The sequence below is a fragment of the Rhyacophila brunnea genome, unplaced genomic scaffold (assembly GCF_057557595.1).
Source record: "Rhyacophila brunnea isolate RB1 unplaced genomic scaffold, BYU_Rbru_1.0 scaffold_2, whole genome shotgun sequence".
Lineage (NCBI taxonomy): Eukaryota > Metazoa > Arthropoda > Insecta > Trichoptera > Rhyacophilidae > Rhyacophila > Rhyacophila brunnea.
The window spans coordinates 33,100,824-33,125,695 of record NW_028232859.1 but is presented as its reverse complement, the minus strand read 5'-3'; the positions used below and the strand labels follow the sequence as shown (position 1 = coordinate 33,125,695).

Here is a 24,872-nt window from a genome sequence, read left to right as displayed (position 1 = left end):
TTGATAAAGCTTACTATGTGAGTAAAACACGTATAGTTAATATTTTTTTTTAATATTTGGTGAATATCAACTGAATATACAAAAAAAAATTATATAAATATTTGTTGTGAAATGGTAAATGAAAACTCATATTTGTAGATATTGACTATTTAATGGTTAATAAACATATTTCCGGTCAACCATTATACAAAGAAGTTTCTAATTTTTAAAAATTTTGAAAACATATCTAGTTCTGAAACACTGTTTTCTTAAACTATTTTGGTGGAAAGACATACAGATTTTAATTGATTTCGATTCCACTCAGGTGGAATTAAGTATTATATAGAAGTATTATAATATTTTGGTTTAATCAGTTAAACCAAAATATAATACGTATCTCTAGATAGCATGAGTACTCGCAAGTCACGAATGAGACATGTCACATATTACTATAAGTAACTACGATGCGTGTCTTTTTCCATGCACCACATGACAATATGTTTACATTTTGTTGACATTCATTAAACAGCGGATACACGGTAAAATAACTCATAACGATTCGCGATATTCCATGCATCGGGGTTTTAGCTAATAAGAAATTAATCAAATACACATGTTGATTAAGTATTTATGTTTTTTTAATATTATTATAAATTGAGTAGAAATATATATCTTTATATTTATTATAGTTTAATCACAATAATAACGTTTTATATACATATATACTAGTTATTTTCAATTAATTAGTTATTTCAGTGCTTATATGAAAATAAGATATTTATACCAAAGATTATAATATTAAAACGAGATAAGTATTCTAAACTAAATAAAATTCTACCACTGAAATATTATTGGGCAATAATTAATCTGTGAAAAAAATAGTAAAAAAATAACACGTTTAAGGGATCCATTTTGCATTAGGTACAACAATAAATTGTAGTTTTAAATACAACAATTTGCCTTCCTGAAACACAATAATTATCGTTCATTTATCGTAAATTGGCCTCTTAATAACAATCTCAAATACATTTGCAGAACTGAACTTACACGTTGTCTATGAGAATGTACGACATCGTTAATTGGTAGAAACCAGTAATTGAAATGTGTTGTTTATGAGTGCCGTTAAATGATTAATAAAAAAATATATTTTAATTATACAAGACGATGATAATCAAACTTGTGATTAAGTATTTCAAAGATTTTTTAAATAAATAAATAAAAAAGATACATACTTAAGTAACATCATGGATGGATTGATATTGCAATGTCTCATACTATTATATCACTGAATAATTGTAGAAATACATATTTATGCATAGGTATATTACCAAATATACTATATTCGAGCAGATATTAAGATATATTGTAAGTGACTTTATTTTTTTCTCAAAAATGTAATTGTTGGTAACAAATATATGATGGTGTTACAAAGTAATTCAATAATCATATGATAAATTATATTATTGAATTATTTATTTGAAATAAAATCCAGAAGATTAGACCAGAAATAAGAAGACTATGAAGAATACTGTTGATTGTGAAGATATTTCCGAGTGACACTGTAGTATCCATTATCAAGGCTTTATGCGTTAATTAAATAACATACAGTCTTGTATATAGATATTACTATGTCATTCTCATATCATCGTAACTGAAAAATCCGCCGTAGGCTAAAAAATATATTTACGTCTAAAAATAACTAATATTTGTAATATATTATATTATAAAAATATGTTTAATAATTAGGTGTACAGTAAAGTTATACCAACTATTCAGTCAAACATTAAATTATGTAATATTATTTTTTCTGAGTATAATTGATACAATAAAAAGCTACAGACGAAAGAAAATTGATAATAAAAATGATCGAACTGGCAATTTTCCGACATTGGAAAGTGATTTTTCCGGTAATGATCCGGAAAAAACGAAATAAAAAACGATATCGTTCTGTTTAACTAAAACACTAATGAGCCTTTTATTATGAGTTCAACAAGTTGGAGAGAGAGTCTTGTATCGCGGAAAAGTTGGAAAATGGCCAGTGCAGGGATTCTTGTTTTTGCAACATGTGAATTACACTTGGTTAAGCCATGTTTAAATGTGTTTACACTAAAACAGCTTGCTAACTGCAATTTTGTTGCTAGTTTTTTTTTATTATTAAAGTTTAATGTGAAAGATATTCAATTTGTAATTTTAAATTATTGTTGTTTTATTACTGGGAAAATAGATTATTCATGTAAATTAATCGATACTACTACAAATAAAATTTTTTGACAACACTCTACCTCTAAAATTCATGAAACAGTACAATATAATCGTATTAGATTAGATTTGTCATGATTCGATTAAACAAAAACGTAGCCAGATTATAAAATATGTAAACTGTTCAATATGGGTGAGAATTTGTCGAAATTAAAGAAACATGATGATATAAAAGTAATTACCTAATTATTTAATTAGCCATATTTGTTTCATTTTAATATTATACGTAGACTAAAATAATATTATACTTATGTAATATGTGTATATATATATATTATGTTGATAATATAATTCAGTACCTAAATTATAGAAGTGTAATTATCGTAATTCGTAGAATCGCAAATGATTTTAATACCTTTAATTTATTATATTATAAAATGATAGCCGTTCGAGTGTGTATTTTATTAATATTGTACGAGACGTGGGCAATAATTTTATCTGTTTATTAACATATAAATTATTAATAATATACCTAACTATGTTTTATTTACTTATTGACTATTTTTAAATTTAGAAATTTTAGTTGAGTTGAAAAAAATATTGTTCATGATCAACTGACTGCCTCTGATGTCAATAAATACAAACCTATAGCTAACCATATTGAATCATATTATCACTGTTCAAAATTAGTTTAGAATTAATTTACATTTGTTTATGTGAGTATATATTAATATATAATAGGTTGGTCACAATTCTACAATATAAACATTTACTTACCAAACCAACCGCTCCGTACGACACTCGGTCTTAATCAAACGTATTATATTATCTACAATCAAAATCTCGCGTTAATAGCGTGTAACAACTTTTTTTTGAATTAACGTTTATTACTAATATTGCCTTTTGTGGGCCAGTCACATTCAGTAAAGCAAAACCGAGTTTATTCGCACACACGCACTCCAAGTTATCGCATAAATATAGCAGCTTGCGGTAAACCGCGGTGACTTGCGGTATCTACTAAAAGTTAGCAAAGTCTGCAACAGATTACTGCCGTCTACTGCAAGCTACTGCGTTAATGCGGCAACTTGCGGCGTATTTTCTGTCATTCTGAAGCATATACTACGGAGGTAAACGGAGACGCGGTGTCTTTGTGTCTAAGACACTACGATCCGTAGTAGTGTTGACAAAACACATTTTTACATTAATTTTCACTTACACTATTCAAGTCCTTACAGTTATAAAATTAAAATTTTAAATTTAATAAAAGATGGACTTGGTTTTTTGTAAATAATTGGAAGTGAACGAAGTAAATTATTTGGGTATATTGTGAAATCTGTAAATACATAACGTGATCCAATTATTGTAAACATATGTATTAAAAAGATTGCATCTAAATTATATGTAAAAAAATTAAAATTATTGTTTTTATTTTATAAAAATCTTTTATATTGTCATCAATAAAAAAACTGTTTCTAACCAAAATACTAATAAATAAACTAGAAATCCAATAATCAATATACCATACATAAATGTAAATAATAGCCAACGCTTATTCATGTTCTCGTATTTTCTGATTTGAACAGAATCGAATATATTCAATGGTAATTTTGGTTTCATTGACTGGCTACTGATGTGACCAAAAGCTCTGTAAAATAGCAATTCAGTATGATTAAAAACAGATATACCTCCTATAATCGCTTCTGTGATTAATTCGATTGCATAATATGAATAAAGCAATCTGAGAGCCTTTATTTGACATCCATTGAATTCTATTATTTTTTTTAAAAGAGTTTTATTCAATCCTGTCAAACCTTTTGTTATATTATTATGGATTTATTATCATTGCTTTCATTGTAAGTGATAACAGATTATATACTAAAATGAGCCCTTTTTGTTATTTTGCTTAGTATATTATGTTTTATTATTTATTAAGTACGTTAATTTAAAAAAATAGTATCATTTAAGCTAAAACATTGTATTAGTATTTCAAAGAATTTATTGATTGTTTGAAACAATATTTTTATCAGCAACTAAAAATAATAAATTCTATGCCAATATAAAACTATGATGTAAAGTTTTAGAAGTAAGAAAATTTTTTATAATATTAATTTTGAAAGAAATAACAACGCTATTATTATTATGATTGTAATTTTAAAAGACTGTAACTTTTCTATATTTATAAAAAAAGACTGGGATTATAATACGGTTTTATCAATTTGTGCCAACACATCTTATGGTATCAATCAGATCATTTTTTATATATTACGAAAAGTTACTAAAAATAAAAAAAATATTTAGCCGACATACAAATAATAATATGTAATTGTATCGTTATTTTTTTTCAAATAACATGTCTTTCCACCAATAAATAAGAGAAAAAATATTGATTTCTTTAATTTAGAATAAATGACTACGAATGTTGAATACTATAATATATTTGATGTGTTTATATATTATCTTATTAATTGAGTTGGCAGTTATTCGGTAGAATTCCGTTTAAAAAAAGGATCGTATAAGTTTACTGACAAATTCTTCAGATCGGTTTATTAGTCGATAACTATTTTGGCTACCTTAATAATTATCTGGCAACCAAAATATTTATAAACTTATTAAAACAAAAATCTGTAGAATTTAATATAATTATTAGGTATATTAATATTTTGTATCATTATCTTGACAATTAATAAATATTTCTTTTAATGTAAGAACCTAAACTTTTAATTTAATTAGGTTTATGCCTTACGTTTATACCATGTACGTGTTTTTTTTTGTGAAATTGACTAACGATTCTTATAAAAAAAAGCATCTGGGGATTTGAAACCTGAGTGAGTGGGTGACTTTAATTTGGGTAGTGAATTTCTTCGTCGAGTATTTGGAATTTATTTGTTCATATGTGATTTTCGATCAAATTTGTGTTGGCGAAGAAAATACGATTGGTAGCAATTGAGAGTTTTTCATCATACTTAGTTCATCTGATGACTGAAATAACCTTATTTATTTTGATTGTGTTTCTTGACTTTATCTTAGAGATTGCGATTCTTTTGATGACATGAGAATTATTATTAGATGCGAAAGTAGGGCGAGAGGGAACCTGTTAACTTATTACTAGCAATATAATACTGAAAACATTAAAAAGAAAAATATTTTTAAGTCAAAGATAAACTTACAAGTATTGTTAAAAAAATTAGAATTTGTTACATATTTATCTCCCAGTTACATTATTATAACATTATATTTTATGTTCATATTTATTATTATAATTTAGTTTATTAAGTTTTATATTTTTTCTCGAGCAGATTTTTGACTAATTCATAGTTTTAATATTTTTTATATTTATTTTAAAAAACATCAATTTTTATAAAAATATAAATGTCTATAGCTTGACATCCTTTTTATTTGTATGAAATCTTATTTAGGTATGGTCCCAATATTAAGCTCGAAAAGTATCTGAAAATATGTAATAAGTATACGATTGTATTGGTCTACGTAAACTAAACATCATATTATAAACAAACATACATGAGTAACTTAATTTTATTAATAAGGTCTGATTTACCACTACTCTGAGTGCACGCAGGAGTAGAGCCCACGTTTATAAGAAGGCCCCAAAAATAAAAATCCTCATGCAAAAATTAATGAAAATTATTAAACATGGTCTTATAATATTAATTAGCCGATTATTAATTATTAGAATTAATGGCTTCCAAATCACATTCAAAACTTTTATTGTAGAATTCATACTATGTAACTGTTTTTTTTGCTAAGTTTATACATATTATTATATTAGATACGAGACAAAATAATCATGAGTAATAAAACGTAAAAAGATAATCAATACTTCTGAAGATTTCGAAACCAGGGAAACAATAATATATTTCGGAATCAATTGATTAATACAATAACTCGTACATTAATTGTAGAATTTGAGACGACAACATTACATATACTATTAGATGTATTTACATTAAAAAACGGTTTATTGTTAACTTCATTTTAGATAAATACATTTTTTGGTTAATATTTGAATATATTTTATCTATGAATGGTCCTAATCGGGCCCTCGACTAGACAAATCTGCTCCTGCTCACGTGACATTCAAATATCTAAAATTAAGAATTTTGGAGATGTTGGATTGGTTTAATATCTGTACCTGTCGTATTTAGCCGAAAAATACATACATGCAAATTTTGTAACTTGTACCTGAATTATCAAATATGTCAGGCTCAATTCATGCTTTGAGTCGATACATAACAGAAACGCAAAATTCTTAAAAAAATAAAGTCGCAATTACATTAAGGGCATAAAAAATCTTGAAAAAGTCTTTCCCGAAAATATTATTTTTATACATAATGTTAACTTGACTCTGAGGTACAGAAATATTACAGGGTCCGTTCTTTCCAATTCATTTTCAATTAAAAATATGTTATTTATTCAGATATTATTAGCCGAAGACAGATGTCATGTATTCGTAGAAGCAATACATATCGGTATACAAAGGACCCCGCATCGCGTTGCGGTCAACTTGGGTCCTTTTGTTCTAACCGAACTGGGCTGGGCCCGCACCAGCCGTAATTCAATGTCAATTCATCAAATATTCAGTTGGAGCGAAAACAATAAATTGGTTTGGTCGCGAGATGAGGCGGAGCGCAAAGAGGGTCTACAAACCTACCATACGAGCTGGAACTCTAAAGTACGGAGCTGGAAAATCTAAAACGATCATAGCATTGATTGTATAATAGTGAAAAATTATTTTATATTACACAACTTTAAATTATTATTTACGATTTGGTATATTTAGTGTACTTTTTAAATCATACAAAACGAAGCTACTGTATAAACTAAAATAAAAATCATATACTAATTATCAAATATTTAACAAATATTTGTTCACACTTTTTTATTTTAATAATACAGTGATCATTTATTACTTGATCAGGTAGGTATATAATATTATTAGATATGAATTATAAATATTTCGAATAATATGGTTTTGCTGAAATAATTAATTTTTGAAAGCAGGTCGATCGAATTAAAGTTAAATGTTTGAAACTTTGTATAGACTTCTAGACTGCAATATTTAATCAATTATATGAATTAATCTAATATGATTAATTGCGTTGGGTAAACATATCATTCTCCTTTCCAATAGTTATATAAAGTTGCTTAAGCCAGCGCAATAGATTATTGTATACCGCAACAAAGGCTTCGTAATTTATCATAGAATGTTAATATAAACCTTTCCAATTTATCAGTCGTTATACATCTTCAGAGATGCACAATATCAATCATTTTGTTACAGTTAATAATGACTAATGTTTTGTGGTCTATTAGATTTTATACAACTTTTTTATTCAGTTTAATTAAGTAAGAGATTGATTTTATTTGTACTGTGTTCAAAAAGTCCAAAACAACATACTGATATGAGCGACTTTTGAAGTAAGCAAGCACTATAAATAAAATGAAAGTAATAACAAAAATTATTTATTATCATTACTAATTATTGAATAATAGTCAAAACTATACCAAGTTAAAGATTACATTAATTTAAAAAATCCAAATTAATTTAATTTATGAGATAGAAAAATATATATTTTAATTTAAAGATGAAGTAGATTATTATATTTTAATTGATTTAAATTTTGTACGATTCCATTTGAATTATAAATATTTTTTTTTAAGTTTTTAACTGAAATATATTATATTTAAATGTAATGTTCATAACAAACGATAAGTAGGCATATGTCGAAGAGATCAATTAGAATCAATGTTGATGTAATATTTTCATACAAACGTAGAGTCTAATATTAATACAAAAATAACAAATATTAATAATTACGCATCTATGTTAAGATTGACAACCTACGAAGCGAAACTGTAGGTCTAGGATGTAAGTTGGCAAGCCGCAAGCGGGGTTGGCCAACCTTCTGGGTCGATTGTCTTGATAGGAGTCCCCGGAGCCTGTTCCGTACCTCTCCGGCCTCCGCCAGCTTGCGGCTTAAAGCCTACGCCGATGGGTTAAGAGCTCCACGGCTACGAAATCACGACAAGTATCGTTCGCCTCATTGAGCACTGAAGTTTATGAAAGGGCTAACCTATTGTTTCCCTGATGTTTGAATCGCGAAGTGAAAACAAAAACGCAAGAGGAAGAAAAAATATTACCCATTTTTTATGTTACTTCTATTCTTGACCCGGAAAGAAAAGTAAATGAAATGAAAACTATTGAACAACGTAAATGATGGGTTTTCTCTTTATTTTTCCTTTGGCCATAGTTTCTACTGTAATTTAATTGTATTGTATCAGTAATACATTTTACGATTTTTAAGGTTTTGGATAAAGAAAAACCCCTATAAGTTGTATACCAAAAAAACAATAAAGTAGATTAAGTAATTGTATTAATTATTATAACGACTGATACATTACACAAAATTACGCAATATCGTAAATGATAATTTTACGAGTATTTCTATACAATATTAGCCACTTACTATTGTATCAATAAATTATTAATTAATAAATACAATAGTGAATTATTTAACATATTATGTCTTAGATATTTATTATCGATATATATTGTTTTTGTTGCTTATATTATTATCGTTTTAGTAATAAAAAAACTAGAATCCGAAATTTATTTTGAGTAACATCAGAAATGAATGTTTGCCTATTAGATTCCAGAATATACGATGTTAAATTTGTTTTGACGTTTGAATGTGACGCTCGGTATATTCATGAATATTTTATTTCTCGGCGGAAATTATAGAGTCTAAATTTGTTTATACGCTGTATTCGTTTTGTGATGCATACACATTATTGCAAACATCGGTCAGATGGCGTTTGCATCGGTTTGAAATTCATCGATGTTATTAAATTTGTTCCACGGTTCGTTAGGAGTTCGTATTTATTAACTTTGCTTTTTTTACGTTATCCATGAATATGTACACATAAAAAACCTATATTATATATTAATATGCTGTAAATAAATTAAGAAATACAGTATAAGCATTCAAAAAAATACATAATAAATATTAAAATTCTTTCATTATTTATTTTATGATACTAGAAAGCATAGTCACCATTATGTAAACTACAAGCTGGTAGTAGTCATGGCTTCATCCAACAAATCTCTCCATGTACCCATATTTAAAATGACAACTTTTCAATTTGTATTCCTATATTTTTTTGCACCTGGCTAGATTCCTCAGGATCAGCGTTTTGTTCCAGTCTATTGTCATTCACACGGTGCATATGACTAGAACAGTAGAAACAACCCATATTAATTGATCAAACTGCGCTGCAATCTTCGTGAAAATATTATACAACAACATTGATTTTTCTAACCCCTTAAGCCGAGTTATTATCAAATTTCCATGGAGGTGAATAAATGCATTATAATTGAAGTATGTTATTAATTCATCGAGTTAGAAGATAGGACAAAAATATCTCAAAATAATTAAGTAATATTTGCTTACCAATATGATTATGTTGTTAATTTTCTCTGTGTTATAATTATGTCATTTTATAGAGGAAAACTGTCATTTTTGTCAAACGTGAACCTAAGAACCGATGTAAAATTTAGGTTTGGCTCACTTTATTACTACAATGGATTTTATAATTATGTATGATTTTTTTTCTTCTAAGACTATGTCTCATTAGTTGGAATACATGGGCACCATACACCCCTCTAAGAATCTCTGTTTCTTGCCAGTCTTCTTTGATCTTCCCAGGCTATACCAATATTCTGTATTTCTGCCGTATATACTCTGTGAATAGTATTTAGTAGTCTTCCAGGACACCGGAATCCGGAAAAATAGGAAGCCAGCTTAAATTTTATGAAGGTATTTGTAGCACGTAGTCAAGTCATGTCCAAAGTCATTTCTTCACTCTCAGTGTGATGAGAGGCGGATTGGTTTTCTTTCTCATCTCCCCGTTACCACTAAAGTTATAAAACCACAAACTCAGTATCAGTCTCAAATAGCCGTTGTCAAAGCTCAATATAAGGCTGCTCTGAGCCTTTGTAAGTTGCAATGACTAGCTACCGCAACACAGTACCGTTTTGTTTTAACCGACTGCAGTCGTGAGTCACAAATATTCCGCATCGAGTTGAAAGTTGCTCCAGAAATTTTCAATCGGATAGCAATCCACCCATCTATTTAAAGCTATCAACACTATCGATATTCTGCCCATTGCTAGTCAGGGAGAAAACTGGATCAGGACAGGTACTATTGCACAAAGCTTTCGATCTAATTTTCAAACCGACGCGAGACGAATTTTTATACAGCATGTCGATTGTCTCTTGAATGGTCGCAATTGAGTTGTCTAATTGAACAGCATCATGAGCATATTTCATGTCACACACCTTCATCATGGTAGTGGTAGATATGATAGTTTAGCTTTACAAGAAATACTTAGTTCATATATTCCATTAATTATCTTTTCTCAAATGTGATTATGTTTCATGCCATACATCAATAATTTTAAATTCAATGTTCAACGTTTTTATTAGGTCATATTCTTGTTTGTCCAGTACACATTTTTTCTTGTGTGTCCAGTCCTAGCAACTAAAATATTAATATATACGAGCATTACTATGGAAATCAATATGAAATGTCAAAATGACATTTCAGTATTCTATATTTATTCAGTATTTCTATCAAGTACAAAAAAAGTATTTATTAATACATATAATTGTCAAGTTTATATGATTTAACAGAAAATTTTAAAACGTGGTAAGTATATAAAAAGCTCTTTTTATCTTGTAATTATTATTGTTATTGTAATCAGGAATATTTGTTATTTTAATATTAATCCACCTACCTACGAATTTCTCAATTATTTTTGTATGGCAGAATAATCAACCTCAACATAATTCAGAAAATAATATTTGATGCTCAAAAATGCTGTGTGAATGATGCAATAATGTCGAATTATTGTCGGTGATATTACTTTTCATAAAAACGGCCACTTTTGACAGAGCTTCTGTAAGCTTCACATTTAAACCAATTCGTATTTGAATATCTCATGTCGTAATAAAGCCGTGTAGAAACGCAAGAGGTAGAAGACGCCGCCCTGGAAAGCCTCATTCCGTCCAAGTGTATTTTACGAATTTGTCAAAAGTTCATCGCAGGTTTTTCAAGTCTAATATTACGCGCGTAGACGAATTATCACCTCGTTGCTCTTCCACATTAGTTTTATGACCTTAGAATATCATGTAAAGTCAATATTCATGTAGTCGCATAACTATTAAAATATTAAATACTGGTATTTTTGAATTGATATAAAAATGAAATTAAAAACACGTGATCCATTTTCAGAAATATCATTATTAGACAAAATCAAAAAATATTCTTCGACCTAGTAAATTTCGAACATACAATTTTTGCTAATAGAGATAGTGATTCATTCATTATTCGAATCAACCAATAAACTACTTGGATTGATAGCTAAATAAAGTAATTATTTCACGATTTTTTCTAATTTGTATTATATACATGTCTGAGGTTGCTTGATATATGTTTCATGTTCAAAAAAAGAATGCGACATTCTTAAATATTGTATTTAGATTTAAAATAATAATAAATTATACCTAATTTATATTTCAAGATTAATTGAAATGCTTAATGTGTCTAGCGATGAACATATAGACAATGATATAAATAAATTATTAGTAAATAAGTTTGTTTAATGATTAGGTATTGAGTATTTTTAATTTGATGGTATCTTCAATATATAAATAATCTGTTGTGAAAATTAATTTATTTAACCGTACATTGACCGTAGTTTTAAATGGTGTTAAATATACTTATTTTAAGACGTGTTTGGTATAAAGCTTAATACGTATCTTGGCAAAGTTGTTCGCGAGGGGGCGCCACGTTAGTACACCTCCCGTCACTCCCGTTTACTCCGACGCCAATTTATGTATGGAGTGAAGATGAATACATTACGAAATGCGTCTCAAAAAGCTCTGGATCGAGTAGAAGAGCTTTAAAAGTTTTGATCAATCGGTCTACGAGTAATACACGCCTTGGCCCAATTTTCCCCCAATTTTTGATATGGAATATTATGATTATATTTTAGAAGTTTTTTTGAAAAATTCGCTCTTTCGAATAAAAATCTACATTAGGCCAATTATGATCATCATGCATCGTTAATAATATATATAATTTTAAAATATTTTATCAAGTTTGTATTATGAAATGCCAATCGTAAAAAAAACATCATCGATCACTCCGACAGTATTTTTTCATAATATAATATTAATTCGACATATAAATTATAATGGTTAAAATACAAAGCAAGATAACGTTCATATTATAATATATTATATCGTAATATGTAGTTACTACTAATTATACAATATAATGGCATGAATGTAATTTATTGAAACCATACATTTATGTTCATTGTACAAGTATACTAAGAGAATAGTCATTAGTTTATCGAAACTAAGAAGAAAATGTTATAGTTTTATCTTATTGAGAGAAACTACATATATTTTTATTTCAAATATATAAGCTACTTATATTACTCTTCATTTATGTAATTGATATAAAAAAAACACTATACCTGATATAATTTACAAAAAAAAAATACTTTCAGCTGTCGTGAATATTTTATGACAATTTTTTGTGTTCACTTGATGATATAATTGTAGTAGGTATATATGAAGCATACAGTTATAACCATTATTATTGAGAGAATGTTATTTTCAAAGATAAACTATTCAAATTATTATCTAAAACGCTTTTTCTTATGAAATATGTTTTTTTTATCCCAAAAAACAAATCATACATTAAATAAACCAAAATAATAATATATTTATTATATACTTACACTTTTATTTGGCCTTGAAATAGGTAATACTTGTTTTACCAAAATATTACAAAAAAGAGAAAAATATAAAATATTAATATCTTGTAGCATATTATTTTCGTTATATAATACGGATCGAACTTGTTGATAAATATTTTTGTAATTCATCAAATTAATACTTAAAGATCAAATTGAATTAAATTACGACTTCCACATAAACTGATTTCATGTTTATGGCTATACTGTCTTATTAAATGTCAAGTATGATTAGATTATGATTGTTCAGTAATACAGACCATATAATATTTTTAATAACATGGATTAAGTACCACTGTTATACACATTCAAAAAACGTTATTACGCATTTATTGCAACTTATTAATTAAGTTAGTATTTACTTTTTCATATTTAAAAAATAAAAGGATGAATTTATTTAACTTATTATTTAATATTTTTTTAGAATTATTTATCAATATTATGATTTCACTTTTTAGTCTTATATTAATATCATATTTCTCAAAATGTTTTGTATATTTAACGATTTTTAAACTTTTCATTCTACACATAAGCCAATATGACGTAATATTCGTAAGCATAGTTTGCGTTATGTTGTTTGCATAATTATATTATTCTTAACTGGTTTATTACCATTCAAAGCAAATATTCATGCTGTAGTAAGTTATAAGATATTTGCAAATATTACACTGAGGGGAATGTATTATTATCGTCCTCGAGTAAACACGACCGACATGGTAGAGTGGGAGTACGGAAGCCTGTGCTCGCTATTGAAGTATTCTGTCGAATGAAGGTACTAACCCGCCTGCAAGTTGAACGTCATCTCAATTCCAAAGTTCCTCCCTAGGCAGATGCCTTGTCTTGCATGCATATTAATTTTAGGGTGCTACACAGTGACGTCTGAGTCTCAAGACTGTTAGTTATTTTTTTGCGAAAGTGGTACAAATTTCATATGTAGATCTAATGCGGTAAAAGGTAGGCTTGGAAAGTGAAATTAATACCTATATATTTTTGTAAGTGATCAAACGTAAATTAATATAACTATTTAAGTAAACACAATGCTAACATATTATAATATCTGCGTGGTTAACATTATTACTATAAACACATGCCTTTGAATTATATACTATACCAGTAGAATTTATGTTAATTTTTTTATCGTTTTGACAAAGATTATTTATACTTCATATTATTTAATTTCAAACAGTTTTATATAATATTACCTATAAATACATAATGATACATGATATTAATTAATACATAGGTAATAATCATACCGCTCTTAAAACAGCGACTGCATTACCTCTTTGGATTTATATGCTTATTCGCTGTATCAAGTAATCAGTCAATGCACTAACCTGTTTTATCAGTCAAACGACGACCGATATCAGCTACCGTCTTCAAAATAGAAGGTACCTAGACTCTCCATGGTCCAAATGTCTTAAATCCTAGGGAGCAGACGATATATTTTAGTGACAGTCTTATTTTTGGCTTTGTTAAGCTCAGCTAAAAAAACTGGTGAACCTCTCAAACCGTACATGTCCCTTTCTTTCGTGGAATAATCATGATATCGTCAGGTCGTTTGCTATATAATGTCGACAGACATGGATCTCCCGATGAAACTTCTGTTATATTCTACATTATATTCCTATAATAAAATAATATTTGGATAAACACCATTTATCACTTACCTGGTAAGGACTGAAATCTCGGGATTGTTAAAAACGTATTTATTTTCAGAATTCTTAACATGGTAGTATTTTTATAATATAAAAAATCTATTTGGAATTTTTGACATTTTCCAATTTTTTATTATGATTTAATAGGCGAAATAGTTTTATATGTAATAATTAAAATTATATACCTACCGTTCATTAGCAAAGAATCTTAATATTATAAACTTTATCTTATACTTAATTCATTATTATTATTATTAAATGGGAAAAAATATTAATAAAAATCGTCTCGTAAAAACCTAATATACTCGTACATAAATGGTAAGTACGCTGTCAGTTTGCCATAAAATAAAATTTCCATATAGGTACTTTAATATGATATTTAATATATGGTAACTCTCAATTTTCTTGAGTTATATATATTAAGTTCAAGAACATATGCTATTTTTCTCAAATTGAGATTTCTGTATTTTTGATTCCGGGATATCGTGATCAAACATAGTGCGGGATCCCAAAATTGCAACCTCGTACCTACAAAAAATAGCTCAAATGTATCGAGGTAAAAGAGCTAACATTTTTTGTATAAAATATGTATTTAGTCGATAGAACAAATAGAAAAGTTTGGTAGGTGCCTAAATTGTTTTACTTGAACTAGTTTCTTTGTTTTATACAAAAAATGTGATGTATGTTATATTTCATACATTGCATAAATTAAATATTTTTACTTTGGTTTGGTGTGAGATAAAATTTTGAAATGCTAATTTACTATTTTGAGTCACGTAGCAGCCACTGGTGCACTCAGAAATTTTCAGAACTCCAATGCACCCACGTGACTTACGACCTATTGTTCCAGATGGCAGGCGAAAGCTGCTTTGCTTGGAGGACTTACATTCCGTCTAAATACTATTTCTGATAGATACTCACCTTCTAAGTATGACTACAGCGTTTGAGAAATTATTACATAACATCAAAATATATTCTTCGGTATTGCGATGATTGTAATATAAAAGCTGGGAAGTACATGGTTACATATTATTATATTATTACTTGTCATGCTAGTGAATGAATTTATAAATTAGGGTTTGATTAGTATTTATATATTATAAATTTTCGCAAACGAGCTAACTTTACATTACATTTAAGGCATATTACAATAAAAAAACATGGGACATTAATATATTATATAAATATTTCTCCACGGCAGGAGAAAACTTTATCTTGGAGTATTCTATGAAGTGAAAAATGTTTCACATGCATCACGGGCCAACAGGAAAAACTAAAATATCGAATGTCTTGATGTTTTGAATAATACAGTGGCTTTGCAGAGCTCTTAGAATCGTGGAGCAGCTTTAGTATTCAAATAGATATATTTTGTAAAAATAGGAAGCATAATTTTTTATATCCTAGAATTTTTTATTTGTAATTAAATTGGTACATTTAGAACTAATAATTGGAATATTTCAAAATATAAAATATGTAAGGTGTGTACCATTATGTGTATCGTATACGTATAGAGCATGTACTTACAAGATAATAATATCATATAAAAGATTATGGTGTTTATATAGAATATTCTACATCAAAACATCGCGATGTTACATTGAGAGTGACTAAACAGCAAAAGTATTTATGCAAAATAGTATTTTGAACGCGTGGTGATATTTTTAGATAATTTCAAACAAATTGTCATTCAAGAGATGATTTTAAGAAAAACAGCTCCAGGCACTCACTAAGGATTTATGATTGCCAATCTTCAGAGAAGCAATGAAACGTAAAGAAGAATTACACTCGAATAGTTATTGATTCAATCAACTACTGAGGGAAGCATTCATACTGACAGTGATATGTATGTATGTATATAACTCATTGCTCCAATTTAAATGCACATTTGGCTTAAAAAACTTTTAATAAGTACTTAGTTACCTAAATAATCTATTTCTAAAGGCGATGTTTTTGCGTCTAATATCGTATACACAAGTAGAATTTCATTTTATCTCATTCAAAAACAGATGCGTTCACAAAAAGCAATGAGAGCATTCAAAAGCTCCGAATTGTGTTTTTCTGCAAAGGGACTTATGATAAAGAGCTGCGGCCAATCATCCAAAAGCAACTTTGCTTTGAGTTTTGTTTCTCTACCATTGCACAAAAAATACCTCATTTCTCATGCAAATAATCTTTCATAAGTAGAAATAAATGTCAGCCTCTTTGTGTTGGTATAAATAATATTCAAGGATACCGCTGTCCAGTGTTGAATACATATATTTTTTAATGAGAACCCAACATACATTTTTTGTAGAGGTTTTATTTGCATAATAGAATTTCTATTACACAACAAAATATGAAAAGAATACACATTTCTTTGTCGTATTTTAAATAATTAATTACTGCTTTATTTGTTGAAAATATTATTTTTTTATATACTGTGTTAGATTTTTGGTACAAAATAACATTTTATAGGTAGGTATGTTCATTTGACCCTGTTTACACATCAGAATGGAAAAAAAATCTGATAGTTATTGTAAATTGTATGTAAAGGTTATAATATGATGAACCGTGAATATCTGTTTTTTAGGTCGATGAAATAATATATATTTTTTGAAATTATTCTCAATATATAAGAAGGTTTGCAAAATTTGTGAGCGGATATGGGCGGAGCTCGGCAAGGACGTGCTTCTTCATGTCGCCCTATCTCTCCACAACTGTTGCATGAATATGTTCAGTGGGTACCTACTAACTGCCAATGTTTCCCTTTCTGTTGTATCTTACATATAGGACGAGAAGAACCAACTCCTTATTACAAATATATGGCTGTCTTTGGTAAGTGTATATCAAAAAATACCTGTAATAAAAACATACTATTCTTCACACACACGGCAGAACTTCGCAAGAAGTGATGATTTAAAGTATACAAAAGATTACAATTAAAAAATATCTTTTCAAGATATCTGTATAATATTATATAAAATACAAAGTCTGGTTGTTTGTTTGTTTGAAATTTTCTGTTGTCAGAACTCCTGACATTTCGATTTTTTTATGCGCCATAATAACTTTAATATACACTGAATAAAAATTATCCTGCTAGCATTATATTATGTGAGAAGTTGATTGATTCGATTGCCGAGGCTCTAGTTACTTATGTTTTTTTTTCAGGTTTTGTTAATAAAATTTCTTACACTAAAATTGATATTCAAATATTATAAAATCATTGTTTGTATATTGATTGGACGGGAATATATTTTATAATGCCATGGAATATATTAGAAGGTATATTGATAAAATAATGAAATATATTAAGTACAAAAATATATATGTAGAGACATGTCATCAGTCACAAAACTGTGCATGTATTATGTAGATAGACAACATTTTTCATGGCGTTTTAAATGTTTCACTGCGTAGGTATTTGTGGTTTGTTAAACAGAACAATTACAGTTAAAATCAATATTATGAAACGGAAACCAGTTAAAATTACAAATAAAGAAACTTTGCATACTTTCTTTATTAGTATATCAATGATGTATTTAATCAACCCCTTTCAACGTAACTACATCCATTTTTTTTTTTAAATATTATGTTTTATTTATCAATTCCCAGTCAATTAAAAGTTATGTAACCTAGCATATTCATTCAATAAAGAAACACTATACAGTTATTTGTATGTCAAAAATGTTGGTATGAAACAATTAACATTTTATGTTCAACTAGTTTAAATATAAATAATACCATAATTGCTTTTTTACAATTGTGCTGAAAACATTTTTTTATAAGAATTCTATTATTTTAAATTATCATATTGTATAGTTTGAAACAGTTTTAAATTAATACGTTTCAATATTTCTGTAACGGATATAAATGATGCTATTTGTCACAATCGTGAAATCACTAGCACTGAAAATTGCAGCGATTTCAATTACTAGCTATCATTAATTTAGCAAATGCAAAGCTTGAAATGTTTTCAGGTGATAAATATAAATATTATGCTACTATTACTGATCGAGCATTGAGTTTTGGGTTTTATGATTTGAGCATAAAAGTTTGTAAATTATTCCTATACACGGAAAAGCAATTTCAAAGCCTTAAAATAACAATTAGGTTACACTAAAAACAATTAATTAAATGACGGAAAAAGTAATGTATTTCATCAGAAAAATAAACATAGTTTAAAATCATGAAATAATTATTTATTTAATTGTTAAAAATGATATTTTTTAAGTGTTTCTGAGTAAAAGTTTAAAATTCAATTCCAAAATAAATAAACTTATTATGCTATGTATATAATAAATTCATCTTTAGCATAGTTTATACTTTCAAAGTCATGCTTTCACCACATGTATACGAAGGTTGAGCATAAAATATTTATAAGTAAAAGTTTTTATATAAGGTAAGTAAATCGCTTGCGTAAAAAATCTCATTAAGTCGTTGTAATAAATTCGTTCTCCCCTAATTTAGCTAAGGTGCAAAGGAACATTAACGAGAAACAAATAAAACCACTTTATCCGTTATCTTAAATTGACGGTTAAATATTAGCGCTTAAACTTTTAAAGGACATCTTTATTCCAATTTGAATTTAGAATTTTTATGACTGGCATTCAGATAAAAGTTAAATTGAATCAGTTTTTGTAAGATCAGTAAATATGCCATTTCTGAAAAAAATATTTTGCTTTTTTGATTTATGCTATATTATGTGTATAAGAACAATGTTTTTTGTGAAATTAATTCTATGGGCGACATATTTTTGGACACAATTAATATCCAGAAAATATTAAAATACACGTAAGAATAAAAAAAAATACTTATATAGAAAAAAAGTATAGTTTTCTATACCTTAATAATATTTTTGTAACCAGCATGTGAACAAAATGACTGTTGACAAACGAATTTTCATTAAAATCATGTAATCTGCACCAGGTGAAACGAAAATATATGTAAGCTTCTAGAAAGGTAACTTTTAAGTATTCAAATACCGTTCTACAAGGATTTGAATACGATTAATTCTCAAGAATGAGGCCATGAGATGTTTGTATAACAAATAAACTTTAATTACCCACCTACCTACCTACTTTAACGCATCAACAAATTATAAAGATGTTTCTAATTAATGAATACGTATATTAAATTACTTAACCAGAAAAACGATTAATATAACGTAATAACGAGTAATACATGTCTTTAGATGATATATAAATATTAGCAATTCAATATATTTACGTTATCCACGTTTTTTTCAATATTTAAAATTGTTAATTAATTATTTAAAATATATTGTATTCTGCATATTATTTCACGAATAAAAATATGTAACACATATTATTATTGTAAAAAATAGTTTCGACTTCTGAAAAAATAATTATATAAAGTAATTACCTTTCAAACTAAAAATAAATTTATGAAACTGGCTGCTTGACATTTAAGCATTTAATTGGCAGAATGAACGCTCGTGTAGAAATTTTTTTTTATTGAATTTGTAACCTTTATTTTTTAAATTACTTAAATATGTTTCAAAAATTTTCACCTTCAGATTGTATGGCGACTGAATTACTATCGAAGAAAGAAAATCAAAATTTTCCATTTCAGCAGAATGAAATTATGAAAGTTTCGTTTGTTTCTAAGTATTAGATCAACATTTTAAGTAATAGATAAACATTTTTTATCAAAAACCAAATTACTGATTAGTTTTAATTCACAAGAAATACATTTTAAAAACATTTATTATTCACAAATATAGATAAATTTTTGCTTTGCAATAAGAAATTTCCGAAGACTAGAAATAGTTTATTTTTTATATTACAATAAATGTCGTTTGGTAAATATTCACTTGCATATGGGTTGCAAGTATTAAATACATTTTTAAATATTACTTTTATACCTAGTCAAACACAATTTTTAATTAATTATGTGTATATGAATGGTTTTCATACTTTATTTAACATATTCGTTGAGAAAATAAAGATAAAAGTATTATTTATATATTTGTAAATGTGTTCTCATGGTAATGGATGTCCGAAATCCTATTTGGGCACTAATAAAAAATTGTTTAAATATTCGTCACAATTTTATTTTAGTATTTTTACTGATTTATAATGAAATAAAAGAACAATTGACTACTTAATCATATTATTCTTGATGCCGTGTGTGTGAAAAATAATAATAAATAATTGTCTTGTATAAAATAAGAAATTAAATATTATTTTACTTTAACCGCTGAAAAGAAAACAATCTCTTGTTCAAAGTAAACCTTTTGCATTCATAGCTGAATGTTTATTATTATTACATGTAAAATGAGTATTCAATTCTACGAATATAAATAATATAATAAGACTTCTGATACAATTTTGATAAAAATGAATATTTAGTAATGTAATTAAAAATAAAACTGGAAAAGTATTCTTTAATCATTGTGAAACTAAATATTTAAATTTGAAAATGTTATTTGATATATTGAATATTTGCACAACATATATATATATATCAGTTGTATTGATGTACTCATATCCATAAAAAATATCATCCATATAACTAGATATATTTATTATGAAAGCTGTGTAAATAGTTATTTATTTTGTAAACAAGGGGTTAAAAAAATAAAAGATAAGGCATAGTTAATGCGGCGGTGCAATATAATTTTTAAATAAACTTCCACTAAACACATCAAGTATAATAAATATTCCAAACTTAACAAAATAAACTAAACCACAAATCAAAGACACACTTACTAATTTTACTTCTGATTGATTGCATTAGTGAGGTGTTTGTTAAAATGCCATACCGATTCCATCAATGAGAACAGTAACAGCCATTCCTTTACAGAAACAAAGCTTGCAGAAGTGGATGTGACCACATTACACCTGTTTCGTTATAGTTTTGCATCCCAAATATAGTTCCCAAATATCCTACTCTCAATAGTTTGTTGATACAATTGGTATTGCATGTAAGTATGAAATTAATAATTTACGATTATTTTTTCCATCATTTGTTTTATTCATAATAATTTATTATTAAAAAATAAAAAAAGAACTCAGAAATAGTTTGTCATTAACTGGAGAAAATATTTATTTTTATTAGTCTTTTATGTGCTAAGTTTTTTCTTTATAAAATAATTAAAATACTATTTTTGTATTATTTATCATAATAATTTTCAGTAAACCATAAAATATTTTACAAGATACAAAAAAACATTTGAATAGATTAAGTAGGTACCGACTTGCTAATGACAAATGTTTATATCAATGATTTTAATATTGTTATCTTTGTTCTTCATAAATTTCAATATTCTTCTATCATTTTTAGAAATATTTTTTATAGATATTGTTTTGTATTAAGTAAATGAGTGTTTAAATGTAGTTATTTAGGTATCTGCATGAAACATATTGATTCACGTTTTTATTTCATTTTATTACATCTAATAAATTTTATATTGGTGTTTGCTTTCCTGAGTGTAAAAATACTTTTATTTTAAACACTTTTTTATCTGTTGAAAATATCTGTGTACTAGAAACTGCTTTTAGTAAAGTAATAATGCACATGTTTAAAATTGGATACGGTAAAAATGCCATACATCATTATCTAATACACTTCCACTATCCTACTAAATTTATATTTATTTTCAATTGATTACCTACAAGTTTTCATTTAACAAATTTCAAGAGTTGCAATTTTGTGTCATACAAATAGTAGAACATCTATTGTCTTTTATATCTTAATGTTGTACTTTTATATTTTATATTTTCAAATTGTTTTCTGCAAAAAAATATCATTTCCATTACTTCATCATTAACGAATATTTAATATATTTTATACAAACTAAAATCATACCTACTATACACTTTCAATAACATGAATTTTCACTTAGCAATGATTGTAGTTAAATATGTAATGTGTTTTTTTGCATTGTCAATTCAGTGCAAGTTTTCTGTAAGACTATTTCTTATTAATATGACTGTTATGATTTATACTAACAAAGTTTACTAAATTATTATTTATTTAATTTAAAACTATTACACTATATTTATGTACACTAACTTACAGTTCAGAACGTTACTGTATTATTGTTTTGTAAATAAGTACTTAAGCTGTATATCAATGCTTAATAACTCTTCTTCTTATTTCTATTTTGACTTGGGTTTGCTTGAAAGTAAATCGATTAGACAAAATTTACTCCTATCGTTGCATCAATATTCTATCGACACTAAAGATCAATCACTCTTCAGTTTCCTTGACAGCACAAACACACAAAACTCTTTACCTAACAAACACGAATGGAAGCTAAACACTCATTTTTCAATCATAAACTTTCCACAAGTATTTTATTTCAACTGCAGTGCCAAATTACTATATCTACGTTTTACGGACGTTCATCAATACATAGTTAACTTTAAATTGATTATTTAATATTTTTCTTAAAAAGAAAGTAATATGTTTTTGTAATGTCCCTAAAACGTGCGAGCTTTATTCTTATTGTTGCAATTTTACAAAGAAATACTATGAACATTTTTTACTTTATTGCACACAAAGAGAACATACAAAAACAACTACTATCACTCGATGCGTTAATGACATATTATTCATCAACAAAATGCAGCTTCAGATATTTATCAACCAATGCTAAAAAAATCACGCAAAATCAGTTGACACCTTGCGCTCTTAAGATTTAGAGCTTTTGTGTTAGGAATTAGCAATCATTAGTATTTAAAAAAAATCGGTCTGAAAAAATGAAATAAAAATCTATGCTTGTTTGTTGGTAGTCGGTGTCATTAGCGCTTCATGTGTGTGTGAAGTAGTTGAACTCAACAAATGTTTTAATATAATTTTGCATTTTTTTTCAATACCTGCCATCTTCAGGAGTGGAATGATTACAACTTGCGGTGGAACGATTCAGAGTACGGCGGTGTGAAGGATCTTAGGATAACACCAAATAAACTGTGGAAACCCGACGTGCTGATGTACAACAGGTATGAGTTAGAAGTAGGAAACTAGTGGGAATGACTTTTAAAATTCTTGTACATTTATTGAAAAATAATTGTTAGTAGAATAAAATTATTTAGTATTAACCATTTATAAATTATTCCCATATGAAAGAAATGTTTCACCTAAACGAGGAATGGTAAAAAAAGAGTTTTCACTAAAAAGGGGATGTATATTTGGCCATTATATTATGTATATTATAATATTCTCCAGTTAAGAATGCAATATCTTAGTTGTTTTATTATTGAATATATATTTTTTAAATGAATTAATTAAGAAAAAATAATATCATGCATCAATTGCAATTCTCAAAAAAACAGTTACATTGGCGGATTTTTTTGTCTCTTTTTACAAGAAAATATCATTTTATACAGTAATTTATTCAAGATGTTTGTAATTTTAAAGTTCTCTTTCGAAGTATTTTTATTAGTTTACATACGTGCCTTGAAATCTGTATTTTGCAATCGCGTGGAACTTAAGTGAAATTTTCATTAAGCTTTCCCTGTGGAGAACTAGAGGGCAAAATGTAGGGTGAGAAGTTGAAGAACGATTTTGTAAGGGTGGGTAGGAGTATCTGTTTTCCTTTTAGTTACACGAGGAATTCCCCTACCTTAAATTTTCGCAGGTGTGCCTGTGGCCCCATTCAGTTTGCACAGATAAACAAAATAAAGTTGTTCGTGTTGACGATGGAGAGCTTTCTACTTGTACGGATGAGTCTTACCTGCGAATGTGTCAACACGGCGACAGATTGTTTTGTTTCTACGATAAATGGACCGTTTTTGGGATTAGGCAGTATACAGTTAGTTGATCATATTATCGTTTCAGGTGATGGCGACAAAGTTGACACTGATTACATAATTCAACAGTTATTATGAATTTTTGAAAGAACTAAAGTTTTTTAATACATTTTGATTGTCCCATATCATTTTTTACTTTGCTTCATAAAACTGACTGTGTATATTCGATCATCTCTTTATATATTGAAATATTATAACGCATTCAAAGAAATAATACCTTCGTCAAAAGATAAAGACATCTTTATTCATTCATTTATTATTATGTAATTTAATATAAAAAATGTTAAAAAAAATCTATAATTCAGTGGTTATTCTAACCTGTAATATATACAATATTACGTTTATACATTACAAATATAATGTTTAAGTGATAGCCGTTAATTAATTTTATCTACCGACGATAAAATATTTTTATACACTTGTATATAACATACCT

The 24,872-nt window shown here is 27.2% G+C and overlaps 1 protein-coding gene across 7 annotated transcripts in view; it reads left to right on the top strand.

Moving 5' to 3' along the window:
- The window catches only part of nAChRalpha6 (nicotinic acetylcholine receptor alpha6), a 282,092-nt gene that overhangs the window by 198,142 nt on the left and 59,078 nt on the right, over nt 1-24,872 (top strand). For 4 of the 7 annotated variants that reach the window (XM_085947755.1, XM_085947753.1, XM_085947754.1 and 1 more), the window contains exon 4: nt 23,517-23,626. In XM_085947755.1, coding sequence (XP_085803881.1) covers nt 23,517-23,626 — 110 coding nt within the window. Of the gene's footprint in view, nt 1-17,450; nt 17,496-23,516; nt 23,627-24,872 lie in introns of all 7 variants that reach the window. The other 3 variants (XM_085947751.1, XM_085947749.1, XM_085947752.1) reach the window with 1 other exon arrangement.